At 59.1% G+C, this 17,106-nt stretch overlaps 2 protein-coding genes and 1 long non-coding RNA gene across 6 annotated transcripts in view; 1 reads left to right on the forward strand and 2 right to left on the reverse strand.

Annotated features, from left to right (window-relative positions):
• Window positions 1-4,228: 4,228 nt before the first annotated feature.
• On the forward strand, window positions 4,229-10,397 carry MFAP2 (microfibril associated protein 2). 2 transcript variants are annotated; one of them, XM_016954941.3, is made up of 9 exons: window positions 4,229-4,338; window positions 6,610-6,687; window positions 7,732-7,821; window positions 8,007-8,033; window positions 8,136-8,216; window positions 8,381-8,425; window positions 9,199-9,286; window positions 9,539-9,612; window positions 9,858-10,397. In XM_016954941.3, the coding sequence occupies exons 2-9, from the start codon at window positions 6,651-6,653 to the stop codon at window positions 9,959-9,961; spliced, it is 546 nt and encodes a 181-aa protein (XP_016810430.1). In that variant the 5' UTR covers window positions 4,229-4,338; window positions 6,610-6,650; the 3' UTR covers window positions 9,962-10,397. The 2 variants fall into 2 exon arrangements, with proteins under 2 accessions (XP_016810430.1, XP_016810436.1); XM_016954947.3 differs by having other exon boundaries at window positions 4,253-4,338; window positions 7,735-7,821.
• Window positions 7,135-8,636, reverse strand: LOC107975073 (uncharacterized). Its single transcript, XR_001718285.4, has 2 exons — window positions 8,364-8,636; window positions 7,135-7,261 (listed from the first exon to the last, which is right to left on the reverse strand). It is a non-coding gene; the product is annotated as an uncharacterized LOC107975073 (long non-coding RNA).
• A 1,536-nt stretch (window positions 10,398-11,933) lies between the features above and the next one.
• CROCC (ciliary rootlet coiled-coil, rootletin) overlaps window positions 11,934-17,106 on the reverse strand; it is a 56,712-nt gene continuing 51,539 nt past the window's right edge. For 2 of the 3 annotated variants that reach the window (XM_513109.7, XM_009449179.5), the window contains exons 31-37: window positions 16,474-16,689; window positions 15,553-15,777; window positions 14,959-15,108; window positions 14,440-14,640; window positions 14,126-14,257; window positions 13,258-13,440; window positions 11,934-12,544 (exon numbers count right to left, since the gene is read on the reverse strand). In XM_513109.7, the coding sequence (XP_513109.5) occupies window positions 12,458-12,544; window positions 13,258-13,440; window positions 14,126-14,257; window positions 14,440-14,640; window positions 14,959-15,108; window positions 15,553-15,777; window positions 16,474-16,689 (1,194 nt within the window). In that variant the 3' untranslated portion in view covers window positions 11,934-12,457. The remainder of the gene's footprint in view (window positions 12,545-13,257; window positions 13,441-14,125; window positions 14,258-14,439; window positions 14,641-14,958; window positions 15,109-15,552; window positions 15,778-16,473; window positions 16,690-17,106) is intronic. The other variant, XM_016954892.4, reaches the window with a different exon arrangement.

The following is a 17,106-nucleotide window of genomic DNA, read 5'->3' on the forward strand; positions in this document are numbered from 1 at the left end:
GGGCAGGGGAGAACAGGAAAGACCGGCTGTTTCCTGCCTTCCAAAAGCCCTGGCCAACCTCATTCCTGGAACCCCTGGTGCTATCCCCAGGCCTGCCAGAGTAGGGGCTGAGAAAACGTTGAATCATGCTGGAGAGAAGGGATGTGGGTGTGAGGATGTAAGTCCTGCCAGGAGGCACATCACAGTGGACCTCTGCTCCTGGCACTGTGTTGCCAGCCAGCGACGGTTCAGGGTGGTAGATGCTGTTTAAGAGGAAGCCACAGAGAGGCCTGGGTTCAAATCCCTCCTCTACCCTTAGCTGATTATTCATGAATCTATTGGACAGGTGTGTGCCAGGCACCAGGACTAACTCAACAAACTGAATAAAACGGGACAAAAACATGGTCTAACCCTGCGAGCAGTTCACCATCCAGCGTGAAAGCCTGGCAGGGAAGGAGCACATCTCCAAAGACATAGTGGGAGCACAGCAACCACAGCCCCATCCCCTCCCCTGCCCAAAGAAACAGCCAGGGGAATGGGTAGAAGCAGCAGAGAGGACCTGGGAGCCAGGACACGAATTGGCAGCTTTAGCCCCTCAGTTTCCCAGTTTTTCTTTTCTTTTCTTTTTTTTTTTTTTAGACAGGGTCTTGCTTTGTTGCCCAGGCTGGAGTGCAGTGGTGCAATCGTGGCTCACTGCAGCCTCTACCTCCCCAGGCTCAGGTGATCCTCCTACCTCAACCTCCTAAGTAGCTGGGACTATAGGCCAGCACCACCACACCCAGCTAATTTTTGTGTTTTTTGTAGAGATGGGGTTTTGCCATGCTGTCCAGGCTGGTCTCAAACCCCTGGGCTCAAGCGGTCCACCCGCCTTGGTCTCCTAAACTGCTGAGATTACAGGTGTGAGCCACTGCACCCAACCTCCCTCCTTTTTTCAAGGGTAGGGGACAGCATTTCTGCTGGGTGAGTTCCTCTCTTTTGCCAGTGGGATTGCTCCTGGCAGCAGTGGGGTCTAAGGGCAGGCAGAGAGGGCTGGGCTGGCCTGGCCTGAGGGCCCACCTCTCTCCAGGTGACAAAAGTCTCTGCTGCACTGCAATAGACACTGGGGGGCGGGGCATAGGAATGAAGGAGGCACAGGGCATATTTACTCCCTCCCTAAGACTCAGAGTCTAAGGGAGGTGGGGGAATGACTGGCGATGAAGAGATCAGATGGCAAGGGTCTGAATCAGGGGCCATCCTCATCTCCTCCCAGCCCGCAGCCCCTACAACTCTCACTCCCGCCTCAGGCCTAGGCTCCTGGGCAGGGCTGAAGGCTGCCCCTCAGGCAGAGGATCTGCACCCCCAGCCAGCCTCTCCGGGAAGAGTTTAGTGTACAGTTCACTCATTCATTCCACAAATGTTTGCTGAACTGCTGCTCTGAGCCGGGCTCTGAACTTAATGAGCAAAACTGAAGATGAGCAAAAACAGCCTTGGTCCCGGCCTTCACGGGGCAAGATGACAGTCTCATCGGGAAGAGGGACAGGGCTCAGATGGTCACAGACATAGGCCAACAAGACAACTGCAAGCAGTAAAGCTAGAAAGCACAAAAAAAGGAAAAAGGGAAGGCCCCTCTGAGGAAGGGAGGGTTTGATCTGTGACCCCATGGAGGAGACCTCAGCCAGTGCTCGGGAGGAAAAAACGCCTCAGTGTGGGAGGGAGAGGGGTTTGGGAGAAAACCCCCAAAGGCCAGTGGCTGGAGGAGGAAGAGGAGGCAGAGCCAGGCTGCCATAAAGGGCCGGGGCCCTGGAAGCCACAGGAGAGTTGAGCCTCTAACCTGAGTGAAACGCGATCAGTAGAAGGGGCACGATCTGCGGGGGTGAGGGAGGCAGGACCCACGTGGGAGAGCCCAGAGTGGAGGCTATTGCAGAGCCCAGGCAAATGATGGTGGTGTCAACTAAATAAGAAATCAGCCTTTTGACCAGGCGCAGTGGCTCACGCCTGTAATTCCAGCACTTTGGGAGGCCGAGGTGGGTGGATCAGCTGAAGTCAGGAGTACGAGACGAGCCTGGACAACATGGCGAAGCCTCGTCTCTACGAGAAATTTAAAAAAAGAAAAAATAGCCAGGCATGGTGGCGGGTGCCTGTAGTCCCCGCTACTCCGGAGGCTGAGGCATGAGAATCACTTGAACCCAGGAGGCAGAGGTTGCAGTGAGTTGAGGACGCACCACTGCACTCCAGCCTGGGAGATAGCAAGACCCCGTCTCAAAAAAAAAAGAAAAAGAAAAAATCCACCTTTTGGCCAGGCACAGTGGCTCACGCCTATAATCCCAGCACTTTGGGAACCCAAGGCAGGCGGATCAGCTAAGGTCAGGAGCCTGGCCAACATGGTGAAACCCTGTCTCTACTCAAAAAAAAAAAAAAAGCAAAAATTAGCCTGGCATGGTGGCATGTGCCTGTAATCCCAGCTACTCGAGAGGCTGGGGTGGGAGAATCTCTTGAACCCGGGAGGTGGAGGTTACAGGGAGCCGAGGTCACACCACTGCACTCCAGCCTGGGCAACAGAGTTAAACTCCATTTCGAAAAAAAAAAAAAATCAGCCATTGAAAAAATTAAAGTTAGTTTTATTGAGTCTTACTGAGGACTGCACCCTGGGAGAGGGTTTCAGAGAGTTTCTGTTAGACTGCGCCAAAGCAGCATTTCAGCCCACAGTTTAGATACAGAGGCAGGCGGTTCTGCGTGTGCTCAGAAGCTATGGTCAGGCACGGTGGCTCACGTCTGTAATCCCAGCACTTTTGGAGGCTGAGGCGGGTGGATTGCTTGAGCTCAGGAGTTTGAGACCAGACTGGGCAACACGGCAAAACCCCTTCTCTACAAAAAATACAAAAAAAAAAAAAAAAAAAAAAAAATTAGCCAGGCATGGTGGCTCTTGCCTGTAGTCCCAGCTACTTGGGAGGCTGAGGTGGAAGGATCACTTGAGCCCAAGAGGTGAGCTGTGACGGTGCCACTGCACTCCAGCCTGGATGACAGAGCGAGACCCAGTCTCATTAAAAAAAGAAGAAGAAAAATTTACATCAAATGTCTTCAGAAGCTACACTAGTGCAAATCTCGCCAAGGTTTGGGTTCGAGGATGCACCTAGTTATATAGATTATAGAGGCATAATCATCAATCCTGTCAGGTGCTATCTTATGTACAGGAAAAGGCCCAGCCAGGATCATTTAACTTATATTTTCTAACAGTGCAGTGATTCAGGCAAGAGGCGTGGGAGCCTGTGTTCTGCCCTGCCTGCCATCTTCAAGGCATCCTTCCGTTGGGCTGCCCCCAGTCACTGAGTCAGGGCTTTGTCAGCTTCTGACAAGCAGAAAGAGCAAATGCGGTTTCTTGGGATTGCAACTTGGTCTCACAGTGGCTTAGGCCAGGGTGGGAGCAGTGAACGGAGTCACAAAAGAAATTTTTCAGGTAGCATTCACGGGTGGGTGCTGGATTAGATGCAGGGCTAAGGGCAGGGGAGGAAGCCTGGGTAATGGAAGGCTGGGGGGCCAATGGGGGACTGGGAACCCTGGAGGGCCAGGTCTGGGGGAGAGTTAGGAGGTCGTGAATTTGGACTTGGATGCTTGTTGAAGCTGATGCATCTTGAGGACATTTGTGGGACACACAGGCTGGGTCAGGGCTGAAAGAGGTGCTGGTTATGGCCGGGGGCAGGGACTCATGCCTGTAATCCCAACAGCCCAGGAGGATGAGACAGGAGGAATGCTTGAGGCCAAAATTTCGAGGCCAGAAGTTCCAGACGAGCCTGGGCAACACAGCAAGACCCTGTCTCTAGAAAAGGAAAGAAAGAACGGCTGGTTGTGGAAGCCAGCCATGGCCCAGAGCTCAGCAGTGTAGGAGAGGAGGGTGCGGGCCTGAGAGACGCAGCAGGCTTGGCTGGAGAGGCAGAAGGAAAACCAAGGCAGGAGAGTGTCCTGGAAGCTGGGAGAAGGCAGAGGGAGAGCGAGGCTTACTTTCTGGCTGAGGGGCCTAGGGTGAGTCACTTTGGGAGGCTTGATTTCCTCCTCTGTGAAATGGGCAACACACCTACACTTGCCCACCTCACCCCCCTCACCCCGTCGACGTCGAGTGAGGAGCAGCTGTGAGGAGGAGGAAGCTTTGCACAGACGTGAGGACGGCCCCGGGCGCCTCTACCCCGGGGACACCCCCCACCCAGGAGATGGAACCCCGAGGGCACGGCGTGGCGGCCCATGCGGGAAGCTCGCGTTAGGACCCAGCGGCTCCGGGGCTGGAGGGCGGGCGCCAGCCCCGTCGGGGGCCCGGAGGGGGACTCGGAGCGGGCCAAGGGGCGGCTCCGGCGGGCGGACTCGGAGCGGGCGGCGGAGTGACCCGGACAGGTAGGCGCGGGCCTGGCGCTTGGGGGCCCCGGGGGGCGGTCAGGGGCGTCGGCGGGTCCCCCGGCGCGGGGGCGAGGGTGCCAGGCTCTCTGGGTCCCCGATCCTGGGGCAGCCGCGGAGGTTCCTGAACCCCGCGCCTTCAGAGCGGACGCCAAGGGGGCACCTGGAAAGTTTGGGGTTGCTCTGCAGAGAGAAAGCGAATTGGGAAGGGCGGGGAGCCCGAGTTTGGGGGGAGCCAGAGGTGAGGTCGTCGGGGGATGGGACATCTTTTGTTCTCCCGGGGAGGTTGGAATGTGGCGGGTGGGGTGGGGGGGCCCCCGGTGGGAATGGCCGAGACAGAGACGCAGAGAGACAAAGAGAGATCAGAGACGGGAGCGCGAGGGCGCGCGGAGCAAGTTTCCGCGGCTGATTGTTCCCAGCTGTGCGGCGCTGCAACATCTGGGTTTCTCCCGCCGGGACCCCTCCCCCCGAGCCCGGCTCTGGAGCCGGCAGAGCCCTCCCTCCGTCTGATGTCTGAGCGAGCGTCGGGGCCCCCTGTCCCCCACCTCCCAGGACGCAGGGGAGTCGGGGGTGGGGGAGGCCGCAGCTGTGGAAGAGGCCAGAGGTGGGGGTGGGGCAGCCTCCCAGGCAGGTCCTGGCCTCCCGCACGCCCCAAAACCCCTTCGTCTAGAAGAGCTCGGAGATGTGGTCCCGTGGGAGGAGTTCATGAACTCCACACTGACTTCCCTCTTTCCTGCCTCCCCGCTAGCCCGTGGGCCTCCTTCCCCCAATAAGCCTGGGTTCGGGGGCCAGTCCTAGGGGAGGAAGACTCCCCGCAGGGTACCGACAGGCATCCCCCAACACCTTGCAACCCCTCTTGCCCCAATTCAGCGCCTTCTGCTGAGCAGCGGGGGCTCCGACCGACCTGACGGATGGGGAGAAGGGCAAGGAAGGCTCTCTGGGTCTTTTCATCCCCCTCCCATGAGGAGGTCAAGGGTTTTCAGAATGGGGTGTGGGGAGCCAGCTATCCCTCGCCTCTGGGGCAGCTTGGTCCTGAGCTTCGTCTCCCGGCTCCCACTCCACCTTAGTGAGGTGCCTAATGCATGAGAGGGGCCAGGGGGTCAGGGAGGCCTCAGGATTGAGAGGAAGGAGGGAAAGACCTCCTGCTTTCTCCCCTTTCCCTCCCCTCTCCCTGGATTCCCAGTGGGGAAAATAGACCAAAGTTGGGGTTTCCAGCTAGCTCTCTGAAAGGACTTCCTGGGTTGCAGCCGGGAGGGGCCCTCCTGGATGGACCCCGCCCTCGCAGCCCTCCCTACAGAAGGCTGACGGACCTGAGGTGGCCCTCCACTGAGCTGGGGCTGGATGTGGGGAACCGGAGGCTCCCCCAAGTCCCACCGTGTAGCCAGGACTGGAGGCTGGGCTCTTGAATGTCAGGAGCCTGATGAAAGCCACGGACCCCATGCCCTCTCCCTCCAAATGACACACACACTTGCCTACAGTGTCAGGGGGTGCAGAACCCCCAGCCTGGGTGATGTCACGGCCCCTTCAGTGCTGCCTTTCTGGGATCCAGAGGAGCTCCCTCAGGCTTCACTCTAGTGCTTCCTGCTGCTGCAAATAGCCCGGGTCTCGTGAGCCTGTGATGCACACAGCCAGGTCTTGCGAGGCCTGGAGGCCTGGCAGGAGAGGAGTCTTCTGGGAGCTGGGAGCCCTGCCCGGCCTGGCCGCTCTGGGGGCCGGGCAGGCCCATGTGTATGTGGTTTCCTGCTGAGCAGGATGCTTAGGGCCCAGGGGCTAATTGGGAGCACGTGGTGGGCTTGGCAGAAGCTGCTGAGTTCAGGCGGTGATGCCGGCTGGCCAGGGCTGGGGTCCCAAGGATGGGCCTGGGTTCAGTGATTCACGCAGTCAGTGCCTTGGACACCCAGGGAGCCACTGGGCCAGAGGGCTGAGCACGGGTGTGGGTGAGGACAGAATGGCCTGGGCTGGGAGCACATTAGGAATGTCCCCTTAGTGAGCAGGGCAGGGTCCGCCCTTCCCTGACCACATCAAGTACACCCACTACACGGGGTTTGCTTGTCAGGATCAGCCCTGGAGCTGGGTTGGAGGCCTTGTCCCTTGTGACCTGAACACCTGGGTGGGCCAGCAGGGACTGGGATGTCCCTCCACTCCAGCCCTCCCATGCCTGGCTTCTATTCTGGGTGCCACCTTCTCCAGGGCGAAATCAGGGGATCAAAGGTGAGCTCTGCTATCCTGGGTGTGGCCCTGGGTAGAGCTCTCCCACCGGTCTTTCCCCAGCTGTCCTCTCTGACACCACCCCGGCCTGCCTCTTTGTTGCCATGAGAGCTGCCTACCTCTTCCTGCTATTCCTGCCTGGTAAGTGGCTCCTGGGGCAGGGGGTAGCTCCCCTTATGTGGGGCTGAGGAGTAGGGTTAGTAGGGGGAATTCATAGTGAGCCTTTGTCACGACTTATGACCAGAACTCAGCTCCCCAGCTCCCAGGGCCTTCTGCCTGCTTGGACCACAGACTGGACCAGCCAACCCTGGCAGCATCTGGAGGCAGCTCCTGGCCCTTCCCCCAGCCTTCCACAGCAGCAGGCAGGCAGGGTTCTGGAGGGCACGTCCCAGGCACAAGGACTCCGTGGGCACAAGGCACAAGGCCTCTCTGGGAGCTGATGTGCAGGTGCAGGTGCAGGGGCACCCAAGGCAGGGAGTCTGGATGCTTGAGTTCTAGATCCATTCAGGGCCCTTCTGCTCTATACAGTCCTGACCTTGTGGGGGTCCCTACTGGCCAAATGAGGAGAATCAATGAGGACCACAAAAGTCCTAGCAGGGCCAACATTCATTCATTCAGCAGCAATGTGTTGAGTCCCTACCACGTGCCAAGTGCTGGGCTAGGCCCTGGGGATTCAGCGATGAACCAGGCAGACACATCGTTGCTCCTCATCATGCTGCCAGTCCAGGGAAGGGAGACAAATAGGAAACAAGCAGACATGAGAAACTCCAGCATGTGCTGAGTGCTGGACAGAAATCAGCAGGAGGGCTGGTGGGCTGGAGGTGGGGTGGCATCTTGGCACAGCTGAAATTCCAGGGAAGACCTGAAGGAGCTGAGCAGGCCTCACAGGCCCAGGGAGCGTCAGGTGCAAAGGCTCTGAGGGAGGCAGGAGCACGTGGAGTCCTAGGAGCAGCCAGGAGGCCAGCAACAGGAAGGGGCAGGGTAAGGTCAGGGAGGTGACCCACGACCAGGGTGGGGAAGGCTCTTTACCATCGAAGAAGAGTCTGGATCCTCTAGGAATCTGCTTGTAGGGTCCTAGGCTCTTACAGGCCTGACCTTGTGACCCCTGCCTCCACTCTCCAGAAGCGCCTCGGGCCCCTGTTGCCCCTCCCGATGGGGTACCCTACATGCTTTGCCTCCCCACAGCAGGCTTGCTGGCTCAGGGCCAGTATGACCTGGACCCGCTGCCGCCGTTCCCTGACCACGTCCAGTACACCCACTATAACGACCAGATCGGTAAGGGCCTTGCCGGGTCACCGAGGTCTGGCTGCTCAGATGTGCCTGGCTCAGCCAGGGACCGCACTGGACACGCTGATGGGAACTCTGGGGGTTGGTCCCTGGCTCAGGAGGGAACTTGTTTGCCCCAGGGGCTGGGGGATTAGCCTTACTCCCACCAATTCCACTTTCATCTTTGTTTGCAGACAACCCAGACTACTATGATTATCAAGGTAACGGGCTAGGGGTAGGATAGGACGGGCCGGCAGCTGGGGTGGGGAGACCCCCTGGGAAGGGTAGAGGGAGCAGACCCCCTTATCCTCCCCTGGCTGCAGAGGTGACTTCTCGGCCCTCCGAGGAACAGTTCCAGTCCCAGCAGCAAGTCCAACAGAAAGTCATCCCAGCCCCAACCCCAGGTAGGCCCCAGACCCTGCTCCCACCCCTGTCTCAGCTCCTGCCTCACCCCTCCCCACCCTGTCAACCCTGGGAGTGGGGGTCTGCCAGGGCTGGGAGAGGTGACTCCCCTTGCCCTGAAGAGACCCCTTCCAGTGATGTCTGCCTACCTCTCTCTCCACACCAGAACCAGGAAATGCAGAGCTGGAGCCCACAGAGCCTGGGCCTCTTGGTAAGGGCTTTCTTGACAGCTGGAAAAATGGAGGCACGGCCTGAAGTTGGGGTGGAGTAGGGGGTGGTGCTGGTGGGCTGGAGGTCTTTGGCCCTTGCCCATGTGGGCTCTTGGCAGTGTGGGCAGTATGACTGCCGTAGGCTGGCATCACCAGGCCCCCCAGGCAGCTCCAGGAGGTCCCACCTGTCCCCAGCGTGCCTGGCTGGAGGCTAAATTGGCAGCCTAGGAAGGCCCCTGACCTCACAGATACTGGGAGGGGCAGGGAGTGTGCTGGGGGCTTCCTGCCAGCCAGAGAGACTGGGTGGTGCACATGTGGAGGCGAGGAAGGGCCAGGGAGCGCAGGCTGGCTGAGCGGTGCCCTCCGGCTGCCCTAGCTGAGAGCTTGAAAGAACAAGGTGTGTGTGTGTGCAGGAGAATCCGTGCGCTCACCCTTGTGTGGGTTGGTGTGAGCGCTCCTATGTGGGCTTCTGTGAGCGTGGGCACGTCTGCTCGGGAGTTGGTATGGGCTTTTGTGGCGATGCATGGGTGGGTGCAAATTTCTGTTTGAACTTAGGCTTCTATAGTAAGTGCGGTTGTGAATTGATACATGAATATTACAGCCCTGGGAAGTCTGACAATGCTGCGTGGGTCTATGTGGGCATGTGTAGGTATGGGTGTCTGCACGGGGCCTGAAGGTACAGGGGGGACTAGGCCCTGTGAGCCAGCCTCAGGTGGGTGAGGCTGGGGGCCGCCCCCCGACTCTGGGCTCCTAGTCTGACCCCACCTGTCACCAGACTGCCGTGAGGAACAGTACCCGTGCACCCGCCTCTACTCCATACACAGGCCTTGCAAACAGTGTCTCAACGAGGTCTGCTTCTACAGGTGAGCACAGATGGGCAGCTGTCGGGAGGATTCCGGAGCATGGGGGGCTAGAGGGCACAGGGGACAGCTCTGGCCAGCCAAGGTGGGAGTTGGAGGAAAGATAGTGAGTCCTTAAGTTGAGCTCAGTTCTGTGGTTGAGCCTGGGCCAGGGACCTCCTCCACTCCTGGGCTCCAGTGCCAGGTTCTGTCTGGGCTATCCCAGTGGGATTGGGTGGAAGTGGGGCTGAGACCTCCCGTACCCTGTCCCCGCAGCCTCCGCCGTGTGTACGTCATTAACAAGGAGATCTGTGTTCGTACAGTGTGTGCCCACGAGGAGCTCCTCCGAGGTAGGAAGGCCACCTCCCCAAGACCTCCCCTGTCCCCACACCCGCATCATTATCTGGCCACCTAGCCACCCACCTGATGTTTATTCAACACGTATTATCCACCAGGCCCACTTCCAGGACACCCTGAGCTCCCCTCCCTGCTACTTTTCATCCTCAAAACACTCCCATCACCAGAGTTGGGGGAGGGGCAGCGGTTCCCATCACCCAGCTCCACCCTGACCCTGCCTCCTTCCTGCCCCCAATAGCTGACCTCTGTCGGGACAAGTTCTCCAAATGTGGCGTGATGGCCAGCAGCGGCCTGTGCCAATCCGTGGCGGCCTCCTGTGCCAGGAGCTGTGGGAGCTGCTAGGGTGGTGCTGGCATCCTGAGTCCTGGCCCTCCTGGGATCTGGGGCCCTCCTGGGATCTGGGGCCCTCGGGCCCTGCCTGACCTGGTGCTTTTTTCCCCATCCCCATGTTCCTTTATTTCTGTAAAAAGTTAGTGGACTGCAGCCCTGGGGGTTGCAGGCTGCGGTGCCTCAGGCCCCTCCTTCAGCCTGTGGCCACCTCTGGGGCACGATGGGGGCTCCCCACTGCCCAGTCTGCCCCTCGGGTTGGGGGAGTATCCCAGGCCTCTCTGTGGGACCTGGGCCCCTGATGGGCCTTCTCAGCCCGTTTTGAGGACAGACAGTCCCCCGAGGTAGGCTACATCCCCCCACCCCAGCTGGTCTGCTTGGTTTTCCTACAGCCCCCGTGGGCATGGACCACCTTTATTTTATACAAAATTAAAAACAAGTTTTTACAAAAGATCGAGTCACTTTTTCGGTGGAGAGCACAGAGGGGCCAGCCAAGTGCCCCCAACGCGGACTGTCCTGAGAGGCTCCTGACCCCTTGGAGTGAACGATCTGCTCAGGTGCCCTGTGCTTCCGCAGTCCCAGCCCCACCGCCTTACCCGCCGGCTCCAGCTCTGCCCTGCCCAGAACGCTGCGTCATGACAGTGTACGCACGCATGCGTGTTGTGGGAATTGCACGGGAGATGGAAGGCTTCAGGGACACAGCTTTCTGATGACCGGGGCTGCTTGGTGAGCACATTGAGTTCCCATCACCAGAGGAACACAGCAAAAATGGGAGGCCGCCCATGGGGTGGGGGGGCACAGGGTCAAGGCAGGCGGACTGACATCCAAGGCCTTTGTTTGGGAAGTTGGGGAGATGGGTGCCATTAAGAGGGCAAAAAAAGCGGGGCACAGGGACTCACACCTATAATTCCAGCACTTAGGGAGGCTGAGGCGGGCGGATCACTTGAGGCCAGGAGTTTGAGACCAGCCTGGCCATGGCGAAATCCCGTCTCTAGTAAAAATACAAAAAAAATTAGCCAGGCGTGGTGGCATGTGCCTGTAATTCCAGCTACTCAGGAGGCCGAGGCACAAGAATTGCTTCAACCTGGGAGGCGGAGGTTGCAGTGAGCCGAGATCGCGCCACTGTACTCCAGCCTGGGTGACAGAGCAAGACTGTGCTTCAAAAAAAAAAAAGGGCAAAAACGAGCAAGCCATTATAACACCTCCCTCCAACCAGCACGTGGGGCCTGGGCTCTGTGTGTGAAGGCTCACACACTCCTGTTTAGCCGTCTGAACAGGCATATGTGGTGGATGCAATTCATATCCCCTTCTTAGAGACGGGAAAACTGAGCCCAGAGACATTAAGTAACCCACCCAAGGGTCCCACCCACGGGTCCACAGCTGTCAGTGGCAGTGCTGTGGCTGAATCGGTCAGCTGGATTCCAGCAGGTGAGGATGAGTGTTAATTTCTCCTTCGGACACTGATTGAGCACCTCCTATGTGAACTTCCCCAGAGCCACCCTATGCGGTTAGGTTCCCATTTTACAGATGAGCAAACTGAGGCTCTAAGAGGTTAAGCAGCTTTGCTCAGGATCACTCAGCGGTGCCAGGGCAAGACCCCACGTTCACATCCAAACCTGCACTTGTTTGCCATGCTGCCTGGAAGGCCTGTCACTGTCCCGAGGGTGGGCTTGGATCTAAGGAGGGGCCAGAGAAAGGGGCAAGAAAGCATAGGCTGGAAAGAGTCGAGGTGCACAGGCTGGGCCCAGTCCCAGGCCTCAACAGCCCCATCTGTTCCATGGGCCGGGTGACCGAGTACCCCAGAGGCCTCCCCATCTGACATTCTGTGAGGCTGGTAAGTTCCCTTCCCAATACCGGCCTCTCTGCTCTCCCTGCCGCCTCCCCAAGCACCCCTCCCTAGAGGGCCCCATCCCTCTTGCCCCAGACCCCACCTGTCTCCCCTCCCCCCGTCTCCTCCAATTGTCTAGAAAAGGGACACATCTGTACAAACTTTTTAAAAAACAAGGTCTTGTTACAAAAAACAGTTCTGAACAGTTAACATTGTAAAAAGGTATAAAAATACAGGGACTCTGAGCACTCTGAGGAATTTCCCGACACACGCTCTTAACTAAGGCGGAGAGATCTCTGGGAAGCCGAAGTCAGGGCCTGGGCCTCTGACCCCTGCCCTGGGCCTGGTCCCCCTCCTCTTTCCCACGATCCCATGCTCCAGGGCTGACCAGAGACAAGGGCTCTCCCCAATCCTGGCTACGGCTCAGCCTCTCAAGGAGGAACTTTAATGATCTACAGTGGCTCATCCTAGAAGAGCGGGGCTGGACTGCAGGCGTTGCTGGGAAGCCTCTCCAGGCCTGGAGCTGGAGTACCCGTCCTCAGCACTGCCAGCAGAGCGCCTCCTCATCCCACCCCAGCTTGAGGCCCCCAAGGGACCAGGCTCTGGGGGGGGGGGGGGCTGTCCAAAAGAAGGGTCCTCCCCTGTCCCAGGCACAGGGGTGTTCTCCAGATGCCAGCAGGAGCTCATTTCTCTGGGGGGCCAGAGGGTGGGGAGAAGGGTGCTGAGCTCCTTCGAAGCTCCTGCTGCAGCTGGCCCTTCAGTGTGGACACCTGGGGAAGAAAGGGAAGGTAAGGCCAGCCAGGCCCTCAGCCTGGCTTCAGAGAAAGGGAGGCAGCAGGGAACCCGGAGGGACACAGTGCCACAGTTTCAGGAAAGGTCTGGTCTCACTGAGAGCCAGGGGCTGTCCTGCCTTTCTCATTTTGTTCCTTATAGCAGAGTCGGGCGTCTTCTGACTGTTGGGCACCTTTGAGGGCAACTCCACCCCCATTCTTTATCCCCATCATCACTTGGGTGGGCGTGGCTCCAGCCCAGACCCAAGGGGTGGACATGTGACCCAGCCCGGCCTAGCAGAGAAGCCTTGCCCAGCCGACAAGGCTGGCTCAGGCATGGTCAGGAAGGGGTATGTGATCTGAGCGGGCCAGTGAGGGACAGCCTTGGGACTTCTGCCCCTGCTGTCTTCTGAGATGACAGATTGCTGGGAGAACCTGAGGCTGGAGCTGCTGAGGCCACCTGGCCACCCAGGGAGAAGGCTGCCCTGAGCATGGAGCCAGGGGGAACAGAGCCATGGCAGGAGGCCTGGGGCCCAGGAGCATCCCGTGGCCCCTGGTCTGGTCTTGGCTGACACCAGCGCAGAGCCAACCCCACCCTTTTCGGTTACGGGAGCCATCGACTGCCTATACCCACAAGGTCTTGATTGGGTCTCTCCTCTTTCTCCAGCCCCACACATCCATCCTGGCCCAGCCTTCTAAGGGGGCCTGCACACCTGCTCCTCCAGCCCACGCACCCTCTGGCGGTGGGCCCGCTCCCGAGCCTCCAGGGTGCGCTCAGTCTGCGCCTGGGCGCTGCGCAGCCGCTCCACCTCCTGCTGCAGCTCCAGCTGCTGCTGCTGCGCATCCACCTCCAGCTGGGCCGGGCTGTGGCTCTGCTCCAGCACCACCACCTGCGCCTGCAGGGAGGGGCTGTGGTCCGGGTTCTGGCCCAGTGTGAGTGTGTGTGTGCATGTGTGACGGGTTGTCAGGTACCTCCCTGGGACACGGCCAGTGCAGAGGGGGAAGGCAGGAGAGATCCTTGTGTGTCTTCCATCCTGCTGGCCCTGACAGTGAGCCTGCGAGCCCAGGGTGAGTGCACCCAATGACCCCCACTCAGGCAGGTGCATGGACATGGACACACACACACACACACACACACTCAGACGTCATACACACAGGCACAAAGGCAAGCATGTAAATACCTATCTGGACTCACACAGGTACATGTGTATGTGCAAAGGCCCAACTCCCCCATGCATGAAAACATCTGTACACAAACACGTATTCACAATACCTAGACATGCCACACCATGCACAAGATTCATGCTCCATACACAAGAATCGTCACATGGATTCTCACACTGCTGCATGGCCACAACATACATGAACCCACAGGCTCACGTGCAAACAGGCCTTTCCTGTCTTTTCTGTACACCTTAGGGAGAACCCCTCCCTCCATGGCCCGCTGGGTCACTGGAAGGCTCAGGGCTCCTGGGGGAGGGGGTTATGGGCCCTGGGCTGGCTGGGCCATCAGCTCCACTGGGATTGCTGAGCACTCAGACTAGGGATGAAGTTGGGGTCCCGGACTGGGTGGGGTCAGACCTCCAGCTGCTGGATCTGCCTCTGCGCCTCTGCCAGCTCCAGCTCAGCCCCCGTGAGGGTGCGGTCCAGGCGGCCCTTCTCTGCGCTCAGCCGCACTGTGTCCTCATGGCTACGAAGCTTCTCCCGCTCCACCTAGGCAGGAGAGCCACAGGAGATCAGGGTGCCAGGAGGAGCTTACTGAGGGGGCTCAGGTTCCTGAACCCTGATGGAATAACCTAACCCCACCAGAGGCAGCAGACCCTGGGGATGTGCAGTGGGATCCACCACGGTTAGGCCCCAGAGGAAGTGAGGGGAGAGCCTGGGGAGCAGCCTACCTTGTCCAGCGTCCTCCTGAGGGCCACACGGTCCTTCTCCAGCCGCAGGGCTGAGCGCTCCACCTCCCGCTTCTCGGCTTCCAGCTGAGCCAGGGCGCGCTGCAGGCTTCCCAGGCGCTCCTGCAGCAGCCGCCGCTCGTCTTGCAGCTTCTGGACGGTGTTCAGGGCTGCAGCCTCACCCTCCTGCCGCTGCCGCAGCACCTGCAACAGAAGCCAGGCAGGGCCCGAATCCCTCTGGGCCTGAGCGTACTTATCTGAAGCTTGGGGACAATGAGGCTGGCCCACTCACAGAGCAGGCGACGGTGAGGCCCACATCAGAGAATTGTCACCTGAAGCCAAACCTGTCTCTCTCAGTCTGTTTCTCCATCTGTATAACAGGACTATGCTCTGAATGAACCATGTTTCCTTACTGGAGGCTGCACCAGGGTTTGGGATGAGGTTGAGATGGGTGGGAACGTCCCCACCCTATCCCAGGGCCTCACAGTCTTGGGGACAGAGGGGGCACACCCTGGCCCTCACCTCCCGTAGCTGTTGTAGCTGGCCCTCGGCCTCCACCCGCTGCAGCTCCAGGTCAGCCACCTCGCCTCGCAATGTCTGCACCTGCTCGCCCAGGGAGCTGCTCTGCTTCCGTGCCTCAGATAATGCCTGCCGGGCAGCATCCAGCCGTTCCTGGGGGACAGGGGCTGATGGTGCCTGGCTGGCCTGGGAGCCCTAAGGAGTCCTCTCTATTCTGTACCTCTGGACAGGTCCACAGAGCATAAAACAGGCAGTCATCTCACCTGGAGAGTGGGGTGCACACCAAACCCATCCACGGCCTATCCACTGACCTGTGTAAGGTGGGACCCACTCAGACCCCAACTCTCCCCAATAAACCCTGCCCCTGGGTCCCCCCAAGTCTATACTAGTAGCCTTGTCTTCTTACGGGACATACCCAGAGCCTCTTCTCCTTGGCTGATGGTCTACTGGGCCCACGCCCTCCCTTCAAAGCCTGCTCTCATTGGCTCCAACTGACTGCCCCATTGGCTGGCTCTCTACCAGGGCCCCCCTCCAAGCCTGCTCTTACTGGCTGACTCTCTCACTGGGCCCACCCCAGCCAGACCCTGGGCCCGAGACCTGGAGTACTTGGCGGTCATGTTCACAGGCGGTCAGAGCCTTCTGCAGATGCAGGTTCTTGTCCCGGGTGCTGTTGAGGCTGGCACTGCTCTGGGCCAGGGCCTCTGTCAGGCCCCGCACCTTGTCCCGCAGGGCCCCCTCGCTTTCCTCCACCTTGGCCAGGGCCCCGTTCAGCCGCTCCACGGTCAGCTGCAGGGTCCCTGCCTTCACCTCGCTGTCGGCCACCTGGCAGGAGGACAGCCAGAACAATCGGGGCTGTTCCCATCTGGCCTCTATACCTCTGCTCCCACTGTGACCTCCACCTGGCATGCCCAATCCACACCCTTCCCACTTCTCTCTGGGCCTCCATCATTGAGACCCAGTGTTCCTAAGCACTCCCGCTGGCTCAGCCTACTGCCACCTGGGCCCCATCCCATTGCTGGCTAACTACTTGTGCCCAGAGTGCCATCAACCTAGTTGTCTCAGACTCCCTGGTCTCCTCCCTGTCCTCACTCCTCTCTCCTCTCTGCTGTGGAAGAGAAAGGGAAACCACCACGACCCTAAAATTTTCTATTTTTGACCTTGTTGGGTGTTCAGGCAAGGCTAGCCGTATTATTTAACATTCCAGTTAGAGCTAAGCTTCCTAGCAGTCAAGGCAAAAAGGGAAATGAGTGAAACCTACATCTCTAACTTGACCCAGATGACTCCTATGCATGCAGATGCTGTCATCAAATAGTCCTGAATTCTAATTTTGGCTCTGCCTCTTACTAGCTATGGGATCTTAGACAATGACATCACCTCTCAGCCTCCATTTGTCTATCTGTGAAATGGGGATGTGGGTAATACTTGCCTTACAGGGTTGTTGGGGGACTGCGTAGTGCCTACAAAGCTCTTGGCACAGGGCATGTGAACACTGTGGCTGTGATTTGGGGAGGGGCCCACCTGTCTCTGCAGGGAATCCACCCGATCCTGGAGGGCCTGGGCTTGGGCCTCGCGGTCACTGAGGCCCAGGCGGCTGCGCTGCAGCTCCCCCTCAAGCGAGCGCCGCTGCAGCTCCAGCTTGACAGTGCGGCTCTCGGAGGCGTCCAGAACCTCCTTCAGGCGCCGCTTGTCGCCCTCCAGCTTTGTCTCATTGGCCTTCATCTTGCTGATCTTCTCCTGCAGGTGGCACGGGGCTCAGGCCCAGACGTCCAGTGCACCCCGCAGCCCTCCCGCACACGCCCTGGGGCCCTTAGGGGGAAAGCGGGGAGCAGCCTCGAAGGGTGACCTACGTGACCTGGGGCCGGCCTGGGACCCTCTGGGGTCCTCAGTCTCCCCATGCGTTCCCAGGATGAGTGGACGTGAAGATCCCAGAGCCCACCTTCCAGTTTTAGCCCAGGCCAATGGGCTCAGGAACCCAGGACTGCCCCTTCACGCCCTCTGGCCCCATTTCATATCTGTACAGTAGGGACACTGGATTGGTCCCAGGGTACCACAACCTGGGTGCTCACAGGAGCCCTGAGGAGGGGCTGTAGAAATGCAGATTCCAAGGCCCTTCTCCTGCCCCACTGACTCGTGCAAACTGAGCTGAGCCGG

The sequence above is a fragment of the Pan troglodytes genome, chromosome 1, assembly GCF_028858775.2.
Source record: "Pan troglodytes isolate AG18354 chromosome 1, NHGRI_mPanTro3-v2.0_pri, whole genome shotgun sequence".
Classification (NCBI taxonomy): Eukaryota; Metazoa; Chordata; class Mammalia; order Primates; family Hominidae; genus Pan; species Pan troglodytes.